Genomic DNA, 18,568 nt, shown 5'->3' on the forward strand with positions numbered 1-18,568 from the left:
CGGGCAAGTCGGCTGTTCGAGGACGGGAGGGGTGTGGACACTGGCCTTGGCAGGGACGAGGTTAAGGAATTCCTGTGACTCTAAAGTGTGACAACAATGACGCAGTCGGGTGTTCAACAGCGCCCCCGGCAGAGGCACCACCAAACAGGACAACGACACGCACGTGAGTCCAGCTTCCCAGGCCGTGGCCACAGGGCCCTTCTCGGCTGGGAGCCCGGCAGGCTCCTCACTTGTTCCTGCTTTGTGTTTTGATTGGTCCGGGCGAAAGTTCAAACAGCACGGGAGGCGGCCCCTCATGGTGCGCAAGGCAGCCTCATGGGGGGCTGGGCCGTGAGGTCACAGGTCCTCTCACTGCTCCGGGGGACTCGGGTCAGCCACCCCGTCTTTCAGGAAACAGTCTAAAGTCGAAGCACATTTGACTCCCGCACAACTAACGCCGAGTGTTTATTCATGCGCTTGGTTGTCTGGCCTCCATCCTCTGTCACCTCATGTCCTGAGGTTGGGGGTTGGGATAGCTGTGCCCAGGGTGGGGCTCCCTCCGCCTTGGCTTTACCCCTGCGAGGCCCCCCACTCGGCCCCCCACTCGGCCCCCCTGTCCCTCAGCAGTTCTGCCCCATGGGCCAACGGGGGCCTGGGAAGGTGACTCGCGCGGAGCCTGAGTGGGAATGCAGCGCCACCCTTCGCGGCTGCCAGGAGGGCAGGCTGGACGCTGTTGATGTCGGACCCCTGCAGTGGGCTCAGGGCCTCCGGGTGCGGCCACGTGGTGGCCTTTCCTTTCTCTTGCCTGCTGGCTTTTCTCTCTGCTTCCCAAGCTCTTACAACTTGGCTTCTGCTTCTTAACATTCTTACAACAGAGGAAACGAGTCCTCACTCTCGTCCTCTGCTGACTTGAAAAGTAACAGAATTCACCGTTTACCGATGAAAACGCGAACTGACGCCGTCGGAGGTTCGCGGGGATGGGCACCCAGGAGGGTGCTGCCTGCGTTCCGGTGTCGCCAAAGTCCACCTTCGTTGTCTCCTCTGACGGTGCCTCCCTGGGGCGGGGGGCGGCCGGAGGGGCCCCAGCGAGCGGCGTTCAGAGGCATGTGCCCCGCCCAGGTCGCTCCTCCCCCGACGAGTCCCACGAGCTGAGGCCGCTGCTCAGACCCGTGGGCGCGTGCGTCGGCCTCGCTCACGCAGAAGGGGACGCTGGGGCGCGAGCATCTCTCCTGCGCAGGCGCCGCCCTGCCCGCCCCCCCCCCCCCCCCCCCCCCCCCGCCCCGGGGAACCTCGACCTCCATCCATGCTTGAGCGGGGACACAGGCTGCTTCCCGCAGGCGCAGAGGATGCAGCCGCCGCGGGCCTTCCTGCGGTTCTGGGACCCTCATGTGGGCACGACCGTAGCCAAGGGCACGCTGGCAGGGGCTGCGGGGGAGGGGCGTCACAGGGACGAGGGGTGGGGGGGAGGAGGAGGGGGCAGGAGGCTGGTTGTGGTGGCCCCGCCCCGGGCTCGGGCTCTGAGGTTTGCCCTAAGGGCGCAGTCAGCACATAGCTCTTGAAGGGACGGACCAAAGTGAGACGTGGCTGGTTTAGGAGCCAGGGTGGAGTGGAGCCCTAAGTGGGACTGAGTCCAGAGCTGGGGACTCGTCTTGCTGAAGCGCCATGTGGCTGGCAGAGTGCCGCCGTCCTGCCGCCTCCTCCCTGGCTTCGGCGCGGTGCCCAGGTCTCGGGAGGGGTGTCTGAGTCCTCGGGCTCCCTCAGCCACTGTGGTCAGGACTCGTGGTGGACTCGGTGGCGGGAGCCGTGGGGGGTGGGGGCTACACAGGCCGGCTTAGGTACAACTCAGGTGCAGCGACTTCCTTCCCAAGACAGCCCTCGCCCTCCACTTCGAAGGTCTTTTTCTCTTCCTTCTGCGTGAGCGTGGTGGTAACCAGGCTGGTGCTCGTGGGCGGGGAGAGCTTCCTGGGGGCACGAGTGAGCCCACCGGACGGGGAGCTGACCATTTGCCGCCTTCTGAATCTGGGTACCTGCAGTCCTCTGATGGTTTGGTCTCAGGTGTCCCCCCCCCCCACCCCCAGGCTGATTTCAGAGGATCCGTCAGAGCTCCCAGAGGTTGGTATTTCCCTCGTGGAAATTTACGACGACATTTTTGACCTTCTGGCCAAAGACAGTGGCGCAATGACGCCTGGGGTCAGGCACGAGGTGCTGACCACAGCGGAGAGGAGGAAGGAGGCACCCCTGCTCACCTGCATGTCTGGCACCAGCCCCTCCGTGCCCAGGCCCGTACGCTGGCCCCCGAGTCCCAGGCCCAGCCCTTCCTTCAGTGACGCAGCCCGCATGTGTTCTCAGGGGTTGAGCCATCTTCAACGTGCTTTGGAATCATCTCTTAAAACCACAGTGGAACCCAGCCAGCAGTTCACGGCCGATCTTTAAGAGAGTGGATGGCACAGTATGGCCCCCGCACTACGGACTAGACCTCAGAGAGGTCACCGTATCTTGCTGTGTGTGATGCACACCCATGTTTCTGGCCCAAACTGCCAGGAAAAAAACTCTGGTCTTAATTTTATTTCAATTATTTATTTATTTATTTACATTTAGAAACGAAGCCAATGATCATATTCCAGGCTATTATTTTGCATACAGACATTATGATTGTTTTCTGGTTAGACTTTTAATGCATAAACATAAATAAAAGAACTAAAAACATGGTCCCAGCTGGTGTGGCTCAGTGGGCTGAGCACTGCAAACCAGAGTGTCGCTGGTTCGATTCCCACTCAGGGTACGTGCCCAGGCTGTGGCCAGGTCCCCCGTTGGGGGCGTGTGCGAGACAACCAACTGCTGTATCTCTCATGTCAATGTTTTTCTTTCTCCCTTCCTCCCTCTCTCTCTAAAAATAAATAGGATCTTTTTTTTTAAAAGAACTAAAAACATTTATATAGATATGGAATTAGTACTACCCATGTATATAACATGCATCCTTATTTTTCCCTCAAAAATTTGGGTGAAAAAGGGCGTATTATACACAGCAAAATAGGGGTGAGTCACAGGCCCTCTCGGTGGGCTCACATGGACAGAAGTTCACGTGGTGGCCCCTCCCTCATTGACACCCGTGGGGCAGGGCCGCTCAGAGTGGGGCCGGTGTGGGGAGGGGTGTTCTGCCAGCTGCGTGTAGCGTCTGACATCCCAGAGGGCCCTGGGCCCATGACAGAGGCCACCAGCCTTCGGCTTTGGGCCACCAGATGTGCACAAAAAGTCTCCTGCAGGGCAGAAGCTCCGGTCCACTGCCCTAGCTCACTCATTAAACTGGGGAAATAAATCAACTTTTATAAACTTGATTTCCTGACAAAATCTTTTAAAATTGCGGGTCCTTGAGTGTGTAGCAAACAGAAGATAGTTTGCTGCCAGGAGAGGAACCCACTCGGTCCCATGTAGCTGGTTGTTTCAGGGGAGGGCAGCGGGCGCTTTGTGCACAGGGGTACGGCTCACAGCATAGTCTTCCTGGGTCTCCAGTCACTCTGCTCCTGCCTGGTGGGCCGAGGGGCCGAGGGGACACCCAGGCCGCGGGGCTGGGGTGAGATCTGTCCCCGGGGTCCTGGAGGAGGCCAAAGACCCAGTGAGCTCTCAAAACGAGGTGACATATCCAAGGCACACTCTACTCCCCTAGGCCCGTGACTGTGACCCCAGGAGTGTCCTAGGGGGTGACAGGCCCTCCTACCAGGTTGTCCCAGTGGCCCCCCCTGGCAGAACTCTCACAGGCCCCCTCGTTCAGTCTCACATCCCAGCAGGACAGCGGCCACAACAGTGCCCCTGGGGCAGGTCCCCAGGCCCCAGGAAGCCTGGTGGTGGGCCCAGGAGTGGGTGCTGAGCTTACCCTAGGACATCCCTGAATCTAGCCCAAGATGTCAGACTCATTTTTGCCGGGGCCACATCAGCCTCACGGTTCCTTCAAATGGAACATCAGGACTGTGTAAATGAAACTACTTAACTAGGCGCAAGGAGCTTGGTGCTGCTGCCAGGTAGAAACAGGGTACAGGGCCAGGTTCAACTGGAGGGCCTTGCATTTGCCTCCTGTGCTCTAGACCCAGTAGCTTGACCTCTGACCCCAGTCCACTGCTGGCCAGTCAGGCTTGAGTGGGACAGGTGGCCATTGTGGCCTGCCCTTGCCTGAGCCATCGCCTGTTCCTTGGGTCCACAGGGACCTGGGTGACCTTCCTGCCTCTCTGATGGTATGAGGGAGATGTGGGGAGCTCTGCCCAGAGCACCCACCGCTGGGGCCACAGCCCTTGTCACCGAGCGGCCACCTACATCCCTCACCAGCTTGGACCTGGTTTCCTGGAAATGCCTGCTTTATCTCCCAGGCCTCTGGTGTCATTGACACTGAAGGAAAAGTGTCTTTCTGACTTCCCCAAGGTGTGGCCCCCTCCTCCCTGGGAGCTTGGCTGCCCCAACCAGCAGGGTTGGGGACCACAGCCAAGGCCCCTCTTGCCCAGCTGTCTTCCCACTCCCCGGAACACCAGACGGCACCAGCAGAGAGCGGACGCTTGCAATGGCTTCCCATGTCTGTCCTCAGGGCCCAGGGGAAGGATGGGAATAGGAGGCCCCATGGCTGGTTCCCAGGGTCAGCCAGTGGTCCCTGCTCCTTGTGCCCGCTGAGCACATGGCGCCGTCCCGGCTTCCCGTGGCCCCTGGCACTGGGCACCTTTATGGCAGGGGTGGGCTGGACCAGGAATGGTGGGAACGGAGGCATGTGGGAGAGCAGCCTGCAAATGAGGAGGCTCCATCCTGCAGACAGAGGCCTGAGCAGCCAGGCCCAGCCCCCAGCCCAGCCATTTCTGGGCAGAGCAGGCGGGCACCGTATCAGGTCGCCAGTGCCCTCTTGTGGCAGGTGGGACAGGCACAGCCAGAAGCTGCTGAGCTGGCTGGAAGGCGAGCCCTCCAGTCCCTGTGAGAGGGCCTCCCCCCACCGTGGGCACGGGTGCCCGCCTCCCTCCACATCCTCTGTCCAGGCCCTTCCCTGACACAGGGGTGTGCACTGGCTGGCGGTGTGGGGGGGGGGGAAGGGGGGCAGTGAACGTAGGTGTGCACGCTCAGGTCTTTTTTCCTTCAAGGTTTGAATGAACTTCATTTTCCCTACAGTCAGCCACTTCTCTGCACTGAATTTTAAAGCAGCAAAGTGAAATAGAAGTCCCCCACATGACAAGGTGTCAGAAATCCAGATTTAGTTACATTTTGCGAAAACGCTCAGCCACTTTGTCGGTCTGTAAAAGAACCATCACCTGGGTCAGAAGTGAATTGGAAGGGAAAATCGGCAGTGACCTCACTGAATGTTGCCGATTACACTTTTCTTCACAAGAGGCGCATACGACCTGCACTTTCCCACCCAAAGCAGCCGTGTGAGTTGTGCGTCTTTGCATGAGAAGCTGCAGCAGCCGGTAGCAGGACAGCCCTTCCCTGTCACTCTCGCCGACCAGCTGGAGGAAGCCTCCTTGTCTGTGGGGCTGTCTGCATGCCCTGGAGTGTGTGCTCTCGGCCATCGTCACCCACACCTGACGTGGACACTCGAGTCCTTCCCCAGAAAGGCCTGGAGCTCTGCCCTCCACCTCCGAGGCACACAGAGCAGGCGGCAGCCAGGGGTCGAAACACTGTGGGGCAGGGCTGGGTGGGAGCGGGCTCACAGTGACTGGCGGACCCTCGGGACACCTGACAGCAAAGTGCAGGGAGGGTGGCAGGGGTGAGTGTGTGGGCCCTGAGCATGGGGAGAGGCCCGAGGGGCCCATGTGCGAACCGAGCCACCCCACACCCTGGTGCCGGGATAGGTCTCGGGCCGGGAGGAGTGTCCCCCGTCAGCCCTGCGCATCACCAAGCAGACCCTCTGGGAGCCTCTGGAATGCTGGCCGGAGCCTGGGGGCCCCAGGAGGTGGGGGAACCCCGGGGCACCGGCCCCACCCTTCCGTGCAGGGACACAGACGGCCAGTCTGCCACGGTCAGCTCCCTCCACCAGTGGGACCCAGCCCAGCAGCTCTGTGTGTCCAGGTGGCTTGGGGCTCCCAGGAAGGCCACCCGCAAGCAGGGCCCTGGAAGTCGGGGGTGGGCAGGCCTCAGCCGACAAGCCACCCTTACTGTGAAGGGGCAGAAGTCCTCGCCACGGCCAGCACTCTCGGTCTGTGGGCACCGTCACGGGGCTGCTGACCCCTCGGGCCCAGCGAGGACCACACAAGTGCTGAGCCTGCAGCCCCACTCCCAGTGCCATGCAATCTGCTCACGAGGCTTGAGCAAGGGCTTCCTGGGAATCCCACGTGCAGGAGCCGTGGGCGGGCCTCGGGCCCCCAGCCTCCAGGGCCAGGTGAGGCTGGGTCTGGCAGGTGAGCCCCATCTCTGGCCCCACCCCCACCCAACCTGCCGATGGGAACAGGGCTCAGCCAGTGGCAGTGACCCTGGAGGGGGCCAGGAGCTCAGTGGACGCTGCTCACTGCAGCCCACAGCCCTGGGGCCAGGATGGGCACCGGGTGGAGGGAGGAGCTCCAACCCATCTCCCCAGAGCCGGGCACAGGCAGGGATCTAACGAGTGTGTCAGCTTCCTGCTGGGGACCTCTGGGGCCCTGTGGGGACCAGGTGTCCACAATGCGGAGTGGCAGGGCACTGGTGTGGACGGTCAACAGTACAACCGCCTCTGGGGCCTGGGGTGATGGAGCTGGGCCACCGGTCACAGGGGGGCCTTCGTCTGCAGGCCCAGGGCTCTGAGCAGCAGGAGCCAGAGGGCGGCCCAGGGAAGCCTGGGGCCTGGCAGCGACTGTGACCAACAAGCCTCCCAGCAGGCCTGTGTGCTTGCTGCCCATTCACGCGGACGGGGCGGCCGGGACTCAGGGGTCTCTCCTCCATGGGCCCCAAGGAGAGCAGGACCTGCCCTTCACCTCAGGAGCTGTCCTGGGAGCTGGTTCATACCTCTGACAGGTGAGGCTGGGAAAGGTGCCTGGGGCAGAGGGGGCGGAGCCTGAGGCCCTGTCCACCAGGTACCAGGCTCAGCTGGTTGCCACCAGCACAGAAAGGGGGCTGGTGGGGCCAAGGGAGCCACACTGCTTGGGGGCGGGGCCTGAGCCCCACGTGGGTGGAGCAACGGGGCCCGGATGGACCCGTGTGGGAGGGGCGTGTGTGTAGAGCTGTGTGCAGTGTGGACAGACCCGGCAGAGAGGACGAAGCCGAGACGGCCTATACCACAAACTCCTCCGGGGGCTGGGCCTCCCCGGGAAGGTCCAGGGAGAGGAGGTGCCTGGACCCGCTTCCATCCAGGGCTGAGGGTCTGGGGTCCAGCCCCATGCCAAGGGGCCAGCGGCGCGGGGCCGGCACAGGGCACGGGGTGTCGTGTGGACACACGTCATCCAGACTGCCACTGTGCTGGTCTGAGTGGACATGGCCCGAGGTCGCCTCGGGGACCTGCAGGGAGAGACCGAAGTGTGTCCCACAGTCGCTTCCTCTCCGGCTGTTTCCGTCACAACAGAGCCCACTAGGCTGCCCCTCGCTGACCCCTCCATGTCTGATGCTGACCTCCCGGCAGCCCCCTGCACCCCTGGCCTTGGGACCCCTTTGCTTGCTGTCCCCGGTGGGGATGCCCTCGCGGCCATCCACATTGTCCCCTCACTGCGGGCCCTGCTGCCTTCCAGCAGGGACACTGGAGCCGCCTCTCTGCCCCAGACATCTGTTCTTGCTGGGCGGGGCTCCTGGTGCGCTCGCTGCAGGCCCCGCCCACTCCTCCTGGCTGTGTCCAGTCACGGAGGGACCTCTACGGGAGGCAGTGCGTGTCTCCGTGGGGATCCTGTCACCCAGTCCTGTTCAAGGTGGCTGAGGCCCCACTGGAATATTTTTTTAAAATTTATCTGACCTGGGTTGTTACTAGAGAAATTTGGTGGATTTTAGAAATAAGATCTAGAAGCTTCTCAGAAATCAAGAACAACCCCGCCTCACATGTGAGGAGACATGTCCAGGGCCCTGGCACTCAGCGGGCCTTGCTTGTGTCCAGGGTAGGGTCCTGCTAAGTGCCCCCAAATGAACTACCAGCCACAGGGCCCTCAGTGGGGGAATCACCACAGGAGGGCCACCCACTCAGTACGGCGACGTCTGACCAGAGAGACCCTGGGCCGGGAGCCTCCAGCCACAGGGGCCCAGATCCTCTCTTCCTTTAGGGGCTCCACTCCCAGGTTGGCCCCCAGCTCAGCCCGGGCCACCTGTCCTCTGGCTGGGCTCCCCAGAGCCACCGGCTTTGGCCCTCTCCCTGCTCCTCGGGGGGCTGCCCCCTAGCCCTGCATTCTGTGCACCCACAGCCTGGGGGGTCTGGCATAGCTCAGCGAGTGCCTGCCCCACCATGAGCACTGAGCATGTCCCAAGAGGGATGCCCACACTGCAGGCCAGGGGCTCACTCAGAGTCTGAGGCCGAGGAGCACTGGCCCCTCACCCACCTGGTGTCAGGAGAGCCTCACTGTCCCCCCACTGTCCGCCTCTGGTGCTGGGGTCTCTGTCCAGGGACCCTCCTGCTGGGCTAGGAGGATGCTGGGCCCCAACCGGGAGGGATGAGAGAAGTGGGGGTACCTGGTGCAGAGCCTCGGCACTCCGGCCCCTCACCTTGACCAGTGTGACCTGCACCACCGACCAGGGCTCCTGGGGGCGAGAGGCTGCAAGGAAGGGTGAGGGCATGGGGAGGCAGCGTCAGCGCCCTGGGTCGGCCGCCCACCCAGGCTGCAACTCCGCCCCCGGATCCCGAGACAGGACTGGAGGCTCCTGGGTCAGCTGCAGGGAAGCCCTGCCCACCCACCCACAGGCCCCCATCTTTGAGTCCCAAGTCGGGCCACCTGGGCAGGAATCAGGGACCAGGATTGCCTGCCTCCCTACAGGGTGGCACCTGTACCTTGGTGATGGAGCTAGGGCTGGTGGCTACACTCACCATTCCCTGAGTCCTGGGTGTCCCCCTGGGGTGGGCATCCACGGCTCCCCACTGTGTCCCCACTGCTCTGGCCGGGGCTGCAGGACACCACGTTCTCGAGGAGCGCCTCGGCCCCAGAGGGCGCGTCCACCGACATCTCCCCGGTGTCCACGCCCAGCCTGTGGGAGCTACCATGGCTGTCGGTGGACAGGAGCGAGAGGCAGGAGGGGTGCCGGCCGCTGCCCTCGCTGCCCCTGCTGCCAGCTGGGGACAGGTCCAGCTCCAGTGCGTCCCCGATGTACTTCTCCCGGCAGCATTTTTCCTCTGTGCAGAGATGGGAAGAAGAGCCAGTGTAAGAGTGCTGGGGACAGAAGTTGCCACATGTGGCTACCCCAGAGGTGGCCCTGGGGTCCTGAGCTGGTGCGAAGACCCTGGGAGAAGCAGTGTGTGTGGGGAAAGTGTCACCCAGAGGTCAGGGCTCTGCCTGGCCATGATGACCGCCAGAGCCAGTCCAGCAGGGCCTGTCACTGCAGCCAGTGAGCCCTCGAGGGCCCTTGTGATGATCCTCCAGGGCACTCACGTCATTCTCAACTGGAGGGACTGCCGAGCAGTCACCCACACAAGCGGGGGCATGGGCACGCACATGTGTGCACACACTCACACACACACACACCCCTGGGCCCTGTGGTGGGCACCGGGGAGTTCTCCCCCAGAACCCACCATCCTCACAGGCCCTGCTTTCTGTACTGGGCTGCGGGGGGCTGGAGGAATGGGGCTACCGCAGCTCCCCTCAACCGAAAGGACACTGGAGCCAAGGTGCTGCGCCCCATGACTGGAAGATGATGAGGTGGATGGGCCGCGGTGTCCAGAGCGAGAACGGGGCAGGGAGCTCGGGCGGTGCCCACCTTGGGCCTGCTCCAGGTGCCGCAGCCGCCCCAGCGCAGGCTGCAGGGCCAGGTGCAGCTGGTGGCTGGTGCGGAGCAGCCACAGCAGGTGGCGGGCACGGGCGACGCAGCCCGTGTAGTACACCAGCTTCTGGGCCGAGGGCAGTCCGTCCGGCCGGATCTCGAACCTCCTCCCCTGGATGAGGCAGAGAAGATGCAATTTTACGGAGCGGTGACGGGGGGCCATGTTCGACCCGTCGGTCACCCCACCGAGGGCAGTGGCCGTGGCTTCTCTTCACAAGTCTAACCCCATGTGCAGGCGGGCATTTGGGGTGCAGCAAAGTGGGGTGCACACCGCACAGTTCCCGGAAGTGCAGACCCTTCCCCTGGGTTGTGGGCAGAGAAAGAGCTGGGGGCTGGCCTGGCCCGCCCCTCCACCCCGAAGGCCAGGCCTGGCCCGGGGTGATGACCAGGGCTGGGGCCACAGGGTCGGGCAGCTGCAGGCCGGCGATGCCACGCTGCATCCCCGTACCCTCCTCCTCGTCGCCCTCCATTGTGTCCACACAGAAGCCAGCAGGCCTGCGGGCGCCAGCGGGACACCCCGCCCTGTGACAACAAGCTGACCCAGGGAACCCCCCAGTGCTGGTCGGTGGGGCACCAGCACCCTGCAGATGTCCTGAAGGACAAGCACCTGGTGGGCCCCTGGGTGTGGAGACCCCGCCCTGCCAGGATCCCTGGACACCCACCAGGAACGCCAGCCTCCCGATGCGGGTCCAGGGGAAGTCGTAGAGCAGCCTGGGAGCCCGGCCAACCTCCTGCAGGACAGCAGAGGGGGTGTCCACCAGGGCCAGCCTTGGGGGTGGGGCCCCGCCCTTGGGGGGGGCTACCTGGTAGACTCGCACCCCTCCGAGGGTCAGTCCCAGGATGACGGTCGGTCTGTCTTCCTTCTTGTCCTACAAGGATGCCCATGTCAGAGGTCGGAGCCCTGGGCCTGGGGGAGGGGGTCCCGGGGACCAGCAGGGCGCCCGGGCCCCTCCCACTGCCGCTCTGATGCTGGAGGACGGTCCCCCGCGCCTGCCTCCTGCCCTTTCTCTGACCCACTCCCTGCTGACCAGCCTCATCCTAACACCGACCCCACACTGCAGGGTCACAGCAGGCTCCGCCCCTCACAGTCCCTCCGCCCCAGTGTCGGGGAGAGTCCACCCTCATCACCACCGGGAACCTGCTGGGCAGCTCCAGCACAGGGAGCGACGGTGCCTGCTGGGGACCACAGCGGCGCCACCCAGACGGCAACCGCGCACTGCATGGGCACAGCCCTCCAAACCACGCTCAGCTTCTGACTGTGGTCAGTTGTGGGGCCATGGCCACTCATCTGGGCATCTGGGTCCCCTTCCCCCGGCCCTGGGGCCACCCTGAGGCGGCCTGAGCTCCCGTCTCCCCCGCTGGCCCTGGGCGTGACCTTGAACAGTCGGAAGAGGTGGACGGGCACATCCTCCAGCCGGCAGGCCTCCCGGACGAAGCGCAGCAGGGCCTCCTTGGGGCTCAGGCCCCGCTGCTCACGGTGCAGGGCGGGCACGTGCCTGAGCAGGTAGGCACTGCCCCTCTTAGCGATGACCTGGGAGCCGAGCATGGGCCGGTCAGGCCCTCCTGCCGTCCAGCTGCCCCCCCAGCCCCGCCCCACGGCCTTACCCAGGGTGGGAAGTAAGCCTGCGGCTCGAAGTACCGCCCCGTGTGGGCCCGGGCCCGGTAGTTGCCCAGGTCGGCCTGCAGCCCGTAGGCGGCCAGCAGAAAGTAGGCCTCCTCATGGTGGGCGCACTGCGACCTCAGCACTCGCTCCTTCAGGTGGCAGTAGTACAGGTGCCTGGCCACCTGGTCCCTGGAAGGCAGGGGCAGTCTGGTCCCCCAGGCCCTCCCCCAGTGCTTGGTCCTCCCACCCTCCAGGTGCTGGAGTGCTGGCGGCCCGCCCCAGGCCACCTGCCAGGGTGGGGGGTGCAGGGGCACGTGCTGTTGGCCACCACCGCCTGACACACCTGTCCCCACTCCCAGTGCCTTCGCCCACCCCACAGCCCCTTATGGGGGCTCTTTCCCGAAGGCGGGCCCTTCCTCTGTGAGTTTCGGACGTAAGGGGCAGAGGCGCTCGGCTCAGGGAAGAGCCAGTTGGCTGGGGCCTCTCAGCCCAGGGCGTCTGCACCCCACGGCCTGCACCCCACGGCTCCCCTGCCAGCCATCCCCGTGTGACTTCTCCAGAGCCCGCCACGCAACCCCCGGCCCTCCCTCTCCCCTTCACCTCAGAAGGCCTGGCAGCCCCCACGGCCCCTTTCAGGCCCTGCTCTGGATCACTCTGGGGGCTCTGTGTCACCCTACAAACTGCAGACACCCCCCAGTCAGCAGGAAGCCCCAGGTGCTGCGGGACATTTCCTGCCTGGCTGACACCTGCAAGTCCGCTGCTGAGAGTGAGTGAGCCCCGGGCTAAGCAGGACCCTCGAGCCCACCCGTTCCTGCCCCCAAACCCTGCCCCGGAGAACAAGCGCAGCCGCGCCTGCAAACCCCATGGTCAGAGCACTGTCTCCCGGGCCTGGCTGTGGTTGGCCCTGTACCGGATCAGCCTCCCGTCCTCCACGTAGTGCTGCACCCGGAGGAAGGTCACGAAGGCGGCCCCGGGTCTCCCGCTGCCCTGTGGGGGGAGGTGTGCAGAGGAGGGGCCGTGGGGGTGGTGACAGCTGGGCAGCATCAGGGTCCCGGGCCAGCACTGTCTAGCTGGCCCCATGCACAGCGCAGGGCCACACGGTGGGGCAGCTTGGGACATGGCCGGCTGCTTTAGGAGGAAGGGATGAGGGCAGTGCTGTCCACGGCTCCGAGGGCCTTGGCCAAGGCTTCGTGGAGCTGGCTGCCTGGCACGGGGACCCCACGTGGCGGCAGGACAGCCCCCCTGCTCAGGTCCAGGACCACCGCACCAAGGGCTGGGACTTACGTTCTGCAGCTCTCTGCCCCAGTCCTTCGAGAAGTATTTGCTGAGCTTCTGCTCCAAATCCATAAACATAAACTCGTTGTCTGAAAAGAGAAGGGGGTGTGTCTGCCAGCCTGCGTCACTGCAGGTCACAGCCTGAGTGGCAGAGAAGTGGTGAACTGGGGGCAGGGGTGCGGTCCACCCTGGCAGCCAGGAGCTGTGGGATGTCCGGTGGCGGCTGTGGGCTCTGCCAGGCGGCCGCCAGGGCCCAGAGAGACCAGAGACTGACTTGGACGCCTGCGGCTGCTGCCACCTGTGGGGACACCCTCCCTGTGGCCTTGCCCTCCTGCAGCCCCTCTCCCAGTGGTGGGCAAGTCCTCCCAAAATACAGACTTGGGAGCTGCACCATACCCTGTGTGACCCTGCGTTGGATGGGCGGGGTGGGGCGGGGTTGAGGCTCAGGGTTGAGGCTCACGAGTGCGGAAAAGTGTGTTCTTTCTAAGACGCCTCTCTCAGCCCTGCCCCTGGACACGGTGGGCAACTCGGTGTCCTGCAGTGGGAGGTGGCGCGTGCACACACAGAGCCCCAGGTGACTGCCAGGGGCCACCGGGGCCAGCATGCAGGGCTCAGGGACCGGGGCTGGTGCCAGTGGCCCTGAGACTCGGAGCAGCGTGACCCCCAGAGGAGGCCCCCGGAGGAGGCCGAGCCCAGCTGAGGGCCCAGGGGCAGAGTTTGCTTACCTCTGACCACACTGAGGCCGAAGAAGTGGGCGTCTCTGACGCCGGTCCGGTCGCACACCAGCTGGAACAGCTCACGCGCGGTGGCCTGCACCTGCCAAGGGGCAGGGGTGGTTCCAGGTGCGGCTGCCGCTGTGGCCCCCAAAGTGGGGACTGTGAGGGGGTGGGACCACAGAGCTGGGGCAGGGCAGGGCAGGCGGGCAGGGGCCTGGCTCAGGCCACCCCTCCCAGGAGTCAGCGCTCAGCGTCCTTGGAGACTGCCCTTTCTGCAGACCAGGAGGCCCCAACCTGGCAGGCAGCCTGTGAGGGACCTCAGGGCAGGGTGCCCTCTAAGACTCAGCGGGGTAAGCGTAGTGCCCCCAGGGCACCCCTGGGCTTTCCCACCCTCCCCCAAAAGGGGCGGAGGTGCCCTGCTGGGCCCAGAGAGCTAAGGCTGTGACTGTGGCTAGGTCGGGGGGCCCCCCGGCAGGGCTCCCCAGAGGCATGAGGAAAGCCAGCCACCCACGGGTGTGCGCTGCCCCTGCCCTGTTCCCACCAGGCCTTCCTGCCTCAACCCCTCCCAGCTTTCCTCCGACAGGCCCCACCCTGGCCCCTTCCACACGGGGGACGGTGCTCCCTCTCCCTGTAATCTGCCGCCCGCCCTATTTTACATCATCTCACCGATGTTTCACAATGACTCAAAAGTAACCATTTCTTAATATCAAACATCCTATGAGTTCAAATTTAGCTGTGTCAAATATCAACTTTTTTTGAAGTATATTTTATTGATTATGCTATTACGGTTGTTCCATTTTTTCTCCCCTTTATTCCCCTCTGCCCCGTACCCCCCTCCCACCAGCATTCCCCCACCTTAGTTCATGTCCATGGGTCACACACAAAAGTTCTTTCGCTTCCACATTTCTCATACTATTCTTACCTTCCCCCTGTCTATTTTGTACCTGCCATTTATGCTTCCTATTCCCTGTACCTTTGCCCCCTTTCTCTCCCACCCCCTCCCTGCTGATAACCCTCCCTGTGGTCTCCATTTCTGTGAATCTGTTCCTGTTCTGGTTGTTTGCTTTGTTCATGTTTTTGTTTTTAAGTTTGGTTGTTGATGGTTGTGAGTTTGTTGATATTTTGCTGTTCATATTTTCATCTTCTTTTTCTTACATAAGTCTCTTTAACACTCCATATAATAAGGGCTTGGTGGTGATGAACTCCTTGAACTTGACCTTATCTGGGCAGCGCTTTATCTGCCCTTCCATTCTAAATGAGAGCTCTGCTGGATAGAGTCATCTTGGATGGAGGTCCTTCCCACTCATAACTTCAAAGACTTCTTTCCAGCCCCTTCTTGCCTGCAAGGTTTCTTTTGAGAAATCATCTCAGGGTTTCATGGAAACTCCTTTGTAGGTAACTGTCTCCTTTTTTCTTGCTGCTTTTAAGATTCTCTCTGTATCACCCTGGCTGAGGTAGCGCAGTGGATGGAGTGCAGGCCTGTTAACCCAAGGGTTGATGGTTCGATTCCCAGTCAGGGCACAGGCCTGGGTTGCAGGCAAGGTCTCCATACATTGATGTTTCTCTCCCTTTTCCTTTTCTTTCCTCTATCTCTAAAAGTAAATAAAATCTTTTTAAAAAGATTTTATCTTTAAACTCTGGCATTTTAATTACAGAGTGTCTTGGTGTGACCCTCTTTGGGTCCAACTTGTTTGAGACTCTCTGAGCTTCCTGGACTTGTATGTCTATTTCCTTCGCCAAATTAGGGAAGTTTTCTTTCATTATTTTTTCAAGTAAGTTTTCGATGTCTTGCTCTTCCTGTCCTCCTCTGGCTCCCCTGTGATCCCAAACGTGGTGCGTTTGGAGATGTCCCAGCCTTTTCTTATACTCTCCTCATTTTTTCAAATTCTTGTTTCTTCTTTCTGTTCTGGCTGAATGTTTATCTCTCCCTTTTGTTCCAAATTGCTGATTTGCGTCCCCGTTTCCTTCCACTCACTTTTGGTTCCCGGCGGGTTTTTTGTGACCTCCCTGAGTGTGGCCTTCCTGTCTGTCATCCTTCCTGCTGCCGCCGCACCAGGGAGCCCTCCGAGCATCCTGACCTCCAGTGTTTGAACCCTGCCTCTGATGGGTTTCTGATCTGTTCACTTAGTTCCTTCTTGGGTCTCAGTCTGTTCTCTCACATGGGCCGTGTTTCTTTTCTCCTCAGCGTGGCCGCCTCCCCGAGTTTGTTTCTGCACGGGGTGGAGCTGCTTGACCCCCATCTTCCCGCCCCTCCAGGGCCAGGAGGCGCCTGTGTGGACACAGGAACCCGGAAACCCGCCCCTCGGCCCCCGCGTCGCTTCACCAGTCTGGCAACGGGATGCTGCTCGTATACACGTGTCCCCGAGCAGGAGATGCAGGGGACCCGCACGAGGCTCACCAGGCACAGTGGCACCTCGTTTCAGAGCAGGGCCAGTCCCGTCCAAAGGGACATTTGTCCCTGAATGGAGACAATGCTGTCTCCTAGGGCTGGCCAGCTTTCTGGGGTCTCCCCTTCCTCCCAACTGAACCGAAACAAGCAGACAAAGTGGGTCCATCCTCCTCGAACTGCGGCTGAGCAGCTGCCCAAGACAAACAAAAAGCGTGCAGTGTTTCTGCTCGGAACTCGGCTCCCCTGCCCCTCCCCTTGGAGTCCCCAGGAGGGGGTGCTGAGCCCAGAACAGACGTCTCACATCGGGGGGTTCCCTCAGGGACTTCCCTTTCTCGCCGCAGTGGGCCCCTGTCCCCACCTCTTATGCAGACCCCGGCCGGTGCTGCAGGCGGCACACGGGACAGACCGCAGGCCACCCCAGGCCGCGAGGCACACCTGCGCAGCCCTCCCAGCCTCAGCGGGGGCCCGTCCAGCTAGTGGGCAGTGGAGAACACAGAGAGGCCTCAGAACCAGGCTGAGCACGCGCCCACCCCGGGCGTCAGTTTCCCCACGTGCACAGTTGAACGAACGAGAGCTCCCGGCTGAGCCTGAAGCGGAGCGTGGGCGCCCCCGCGTGAGGAAGGAGCTGCCCTGGGCAGCGGACGGTGCAGACAGGACCGTCTGCGTGCGGGGCACGGCCAGCCCGTCCGCAGCTGGGGGGGGGCCGCCGAGCCCGAGATCGCCAGCAGGTAAACGGGAAGCCACTGCGCCTCCACTCAGATGACCGACGAAAGTGGAAAGGACCACGCCCCAAGGAGCCCCAGCTGGGACCCAGCAATTCTGGGTCCCAGACGTTTACGTCAGCAGCCGGATGCCTGGGGGTCGCAGGTGAGGTGTCTCCCGCGGGTGCTGAGTCCACGAGCGGATGGGTTGCTGACTCACATCCCTCCTGAAAGGACGGCTTGGGCCACACTCCAGGCCCCTCCCTGCAGCCGACCAGGGCCCAGCCCACGGGTGGCCTCAGAGGGCAGGCACTGTGTGTGTGGGGGGCGGGGGGGGGCGGGGGGGGAGGTTGGCGAAAGTTGCCTCCTGGAAGACTCAGGTGCGGTTGAGGTTTCCGACACCTGGAGAGAAAACTCCGCCATTGGAGGACCCGAAAGTGGACGGTGGAGAATGAAAGAGAAGGACCCCGGCAGGGGCAGGGGGCACGCACATGCAGCTGCTCAGTCCCCAGCGCACCTTCGGAGGAGGGCAGGTCCGTGCCCTGTCTCTCTGGGCAGGAGGCTCCGGTGGCCCGCAGTCCCTGAGAGTCTGACCATCGGGTGCCCCTTGGCGTTGCTCCCAGGAGGGACACAGCCACACTCAGGTCCACCCCACCCTGAGACCGACCACAGGAAGAGGGTCCAGATGGGGAGGGTCCCTTGGAACAAAATTAACCCAGGAAGATGCCCGGCTCTTTGGGGACCGGTCAGCGCTCAGCCCCAGGACACTGGACATTGTGGGGACTGGTGGGCCCGGCCACAGCTGTGGCTGCAGAGGGAGAGGGGAACAAACATCGCACAAGGAGGCCAGCAGTGCCAGCAAGGGGCTCGACGGTCTTGTGGGAGGGGGAAGGGCAGCGGTCCCCACAGCTCCTGCTGTCCCCCTGCCCAACCCCGCTCCCCTCACGTCACCCCGCTCTCCTTGGCACTCACCCCCATGACCAGCCGCAGCCGCTCCCGTGTGGGCAGCTGCACCAGGACGTCCCTGTGCTCCACGGTCATTGTGCTGTCCCCGGTGTCGTCGGGATGGGCCGCCTCTGTGGTGTCCTGCAGGAGAGTCCTGGTCAGGGGCAGCCACTGCCTGCTCGCCACTCAGAGGGGCGGGGCCCTGTGTATCGGCCCACGTCTGGCCCACCCCTCCATCCACCACAGCTGGGGTGCACTGCACCCCAGACTCGCCCAGCTGCAGGCTCCCCAAGGACGGGCACCTTGGGGAGCCCTTGGCCTGGGAAGGACGGCGGGAGTGGTGGCTAGGTTCCCTCCCGCCCGGCGCCAGGACGAGACTCAGGGCTGGGACAGGCTGGGACCAAGCAGGGTGATCGGAATGCAAATAAACACCGCCAGGGACGGCCTTCCGCCTGCCTGAGTCACACCCTCACGGGAGGGCCACGTCCCTCTCTCCGGGGACCAGGGGAAAGGGCCACACCGAAGCCCTGGACACGGATGCCAGGACCAGGGGCACTGCTGAGGCTCCCCGAGAAGATGGAAGGGGGCAGGGGAACCCCCACCCCACACTCAGCCTCCTGCACCTGGTCACAGCAAACACGTCACAGCATGGGCCGCACCAGTGCCCAAACACAGGCCCTCACAGGCTGCTGAGTCCCCTCAGTAGCAGGAACTGAGGGTGACCTTTTATAGCCCCAGGTCACCGCCTACCTGCCCAGCCCTGAGAACTGGCTGCCAGAAGGCTGAGCATGGACACTCCCGGGGACGCGCGCGATGCCCCTGCTGTCTGGCCCTGTGGGTTAGAAGGGGCAGAAACCTCCCCCTGCCCTGTCTGCCCACACTGCCCGCCCCCTGCCCCACTTGGATTTGGGGCTCCTCCCAGGCTGCCCCGCAGACACGGGGACCTGGGGGCTGCAGCCCCGCCCCCACCTCTCCAGAGAGAATGCCAAGCTACACTTCTCGGGACGTACGCATGTCCCTTTAGCCGGCAATGCAACAATTCTGGCAAAGGCAAAGCAGCCCAGTGGACAGACACCAGGGC

General features: G+C 63.0%; 1 protein-coding gene across 2 annotated transcripts; it reads right to left on the reverse strand.

Moving 5' to 3' along the window:
• Positions 1–4,831: 4,831 nt before the first annotated feature.
• On the reverse strand, positions 4,832–17,617 carry FRMD1 (FERM domain containing 1). Of its 2 annotated transcripts, none has more exons than XM_037063850.1 (12): positions 17,515–17,617; positions 13,462–13,552; positions 12,746–12,825; positions 12,372–12,448; positions 11,464–11,650; positions 11,234–11,389; positions 10,662–10,727; positions 10,521–10,589; positions 9,796–9,970; positions 8,912–9,214; positions 8,593–8,642; positions 4,832–7,410 (listed from the first exon to the last, which is right to left on the reverse strand). In XM_037063850.1, the coding sequence occupies exons 1-12, from the start codon at positions 17,581–17,583 to the stop codon at positions 7,186–7,188; spliced, it is 1,548 nt and encodes a 515-aa protein (XP_036919745.1). In that variant the 5' UTR covers positions 17,584–17,617; the 3' UTR covers positions 4,832–7,185. The 2 variants fall into 2 exon arrangements, with proteins under 2 accessions (XP_036919745.1, XP_036919675.1); XM_037063780.1 differs by having other exon boundaries at positions 8,560–8,642.
• Between the last annotated feature and the right edge of the window lie 951 nt (positions 17,618–18,568).

Source organism: Sturnira hondurensis, unplaced genomic scaffold (genome assembly GCF_014824575.4).
Source record: "Sturnira hondurensis isolate 20B ecotype Veracruz unplaced genomic scaffold, ASM1482457v3 Scaffold0000167, whole genome shotgun sequence".
NCBI lineage: Eukaryota > Metazoa > Chordata > Mammalia > Chiroptera > Phyllostomidae > Sturnira > Sturnira hondurensis.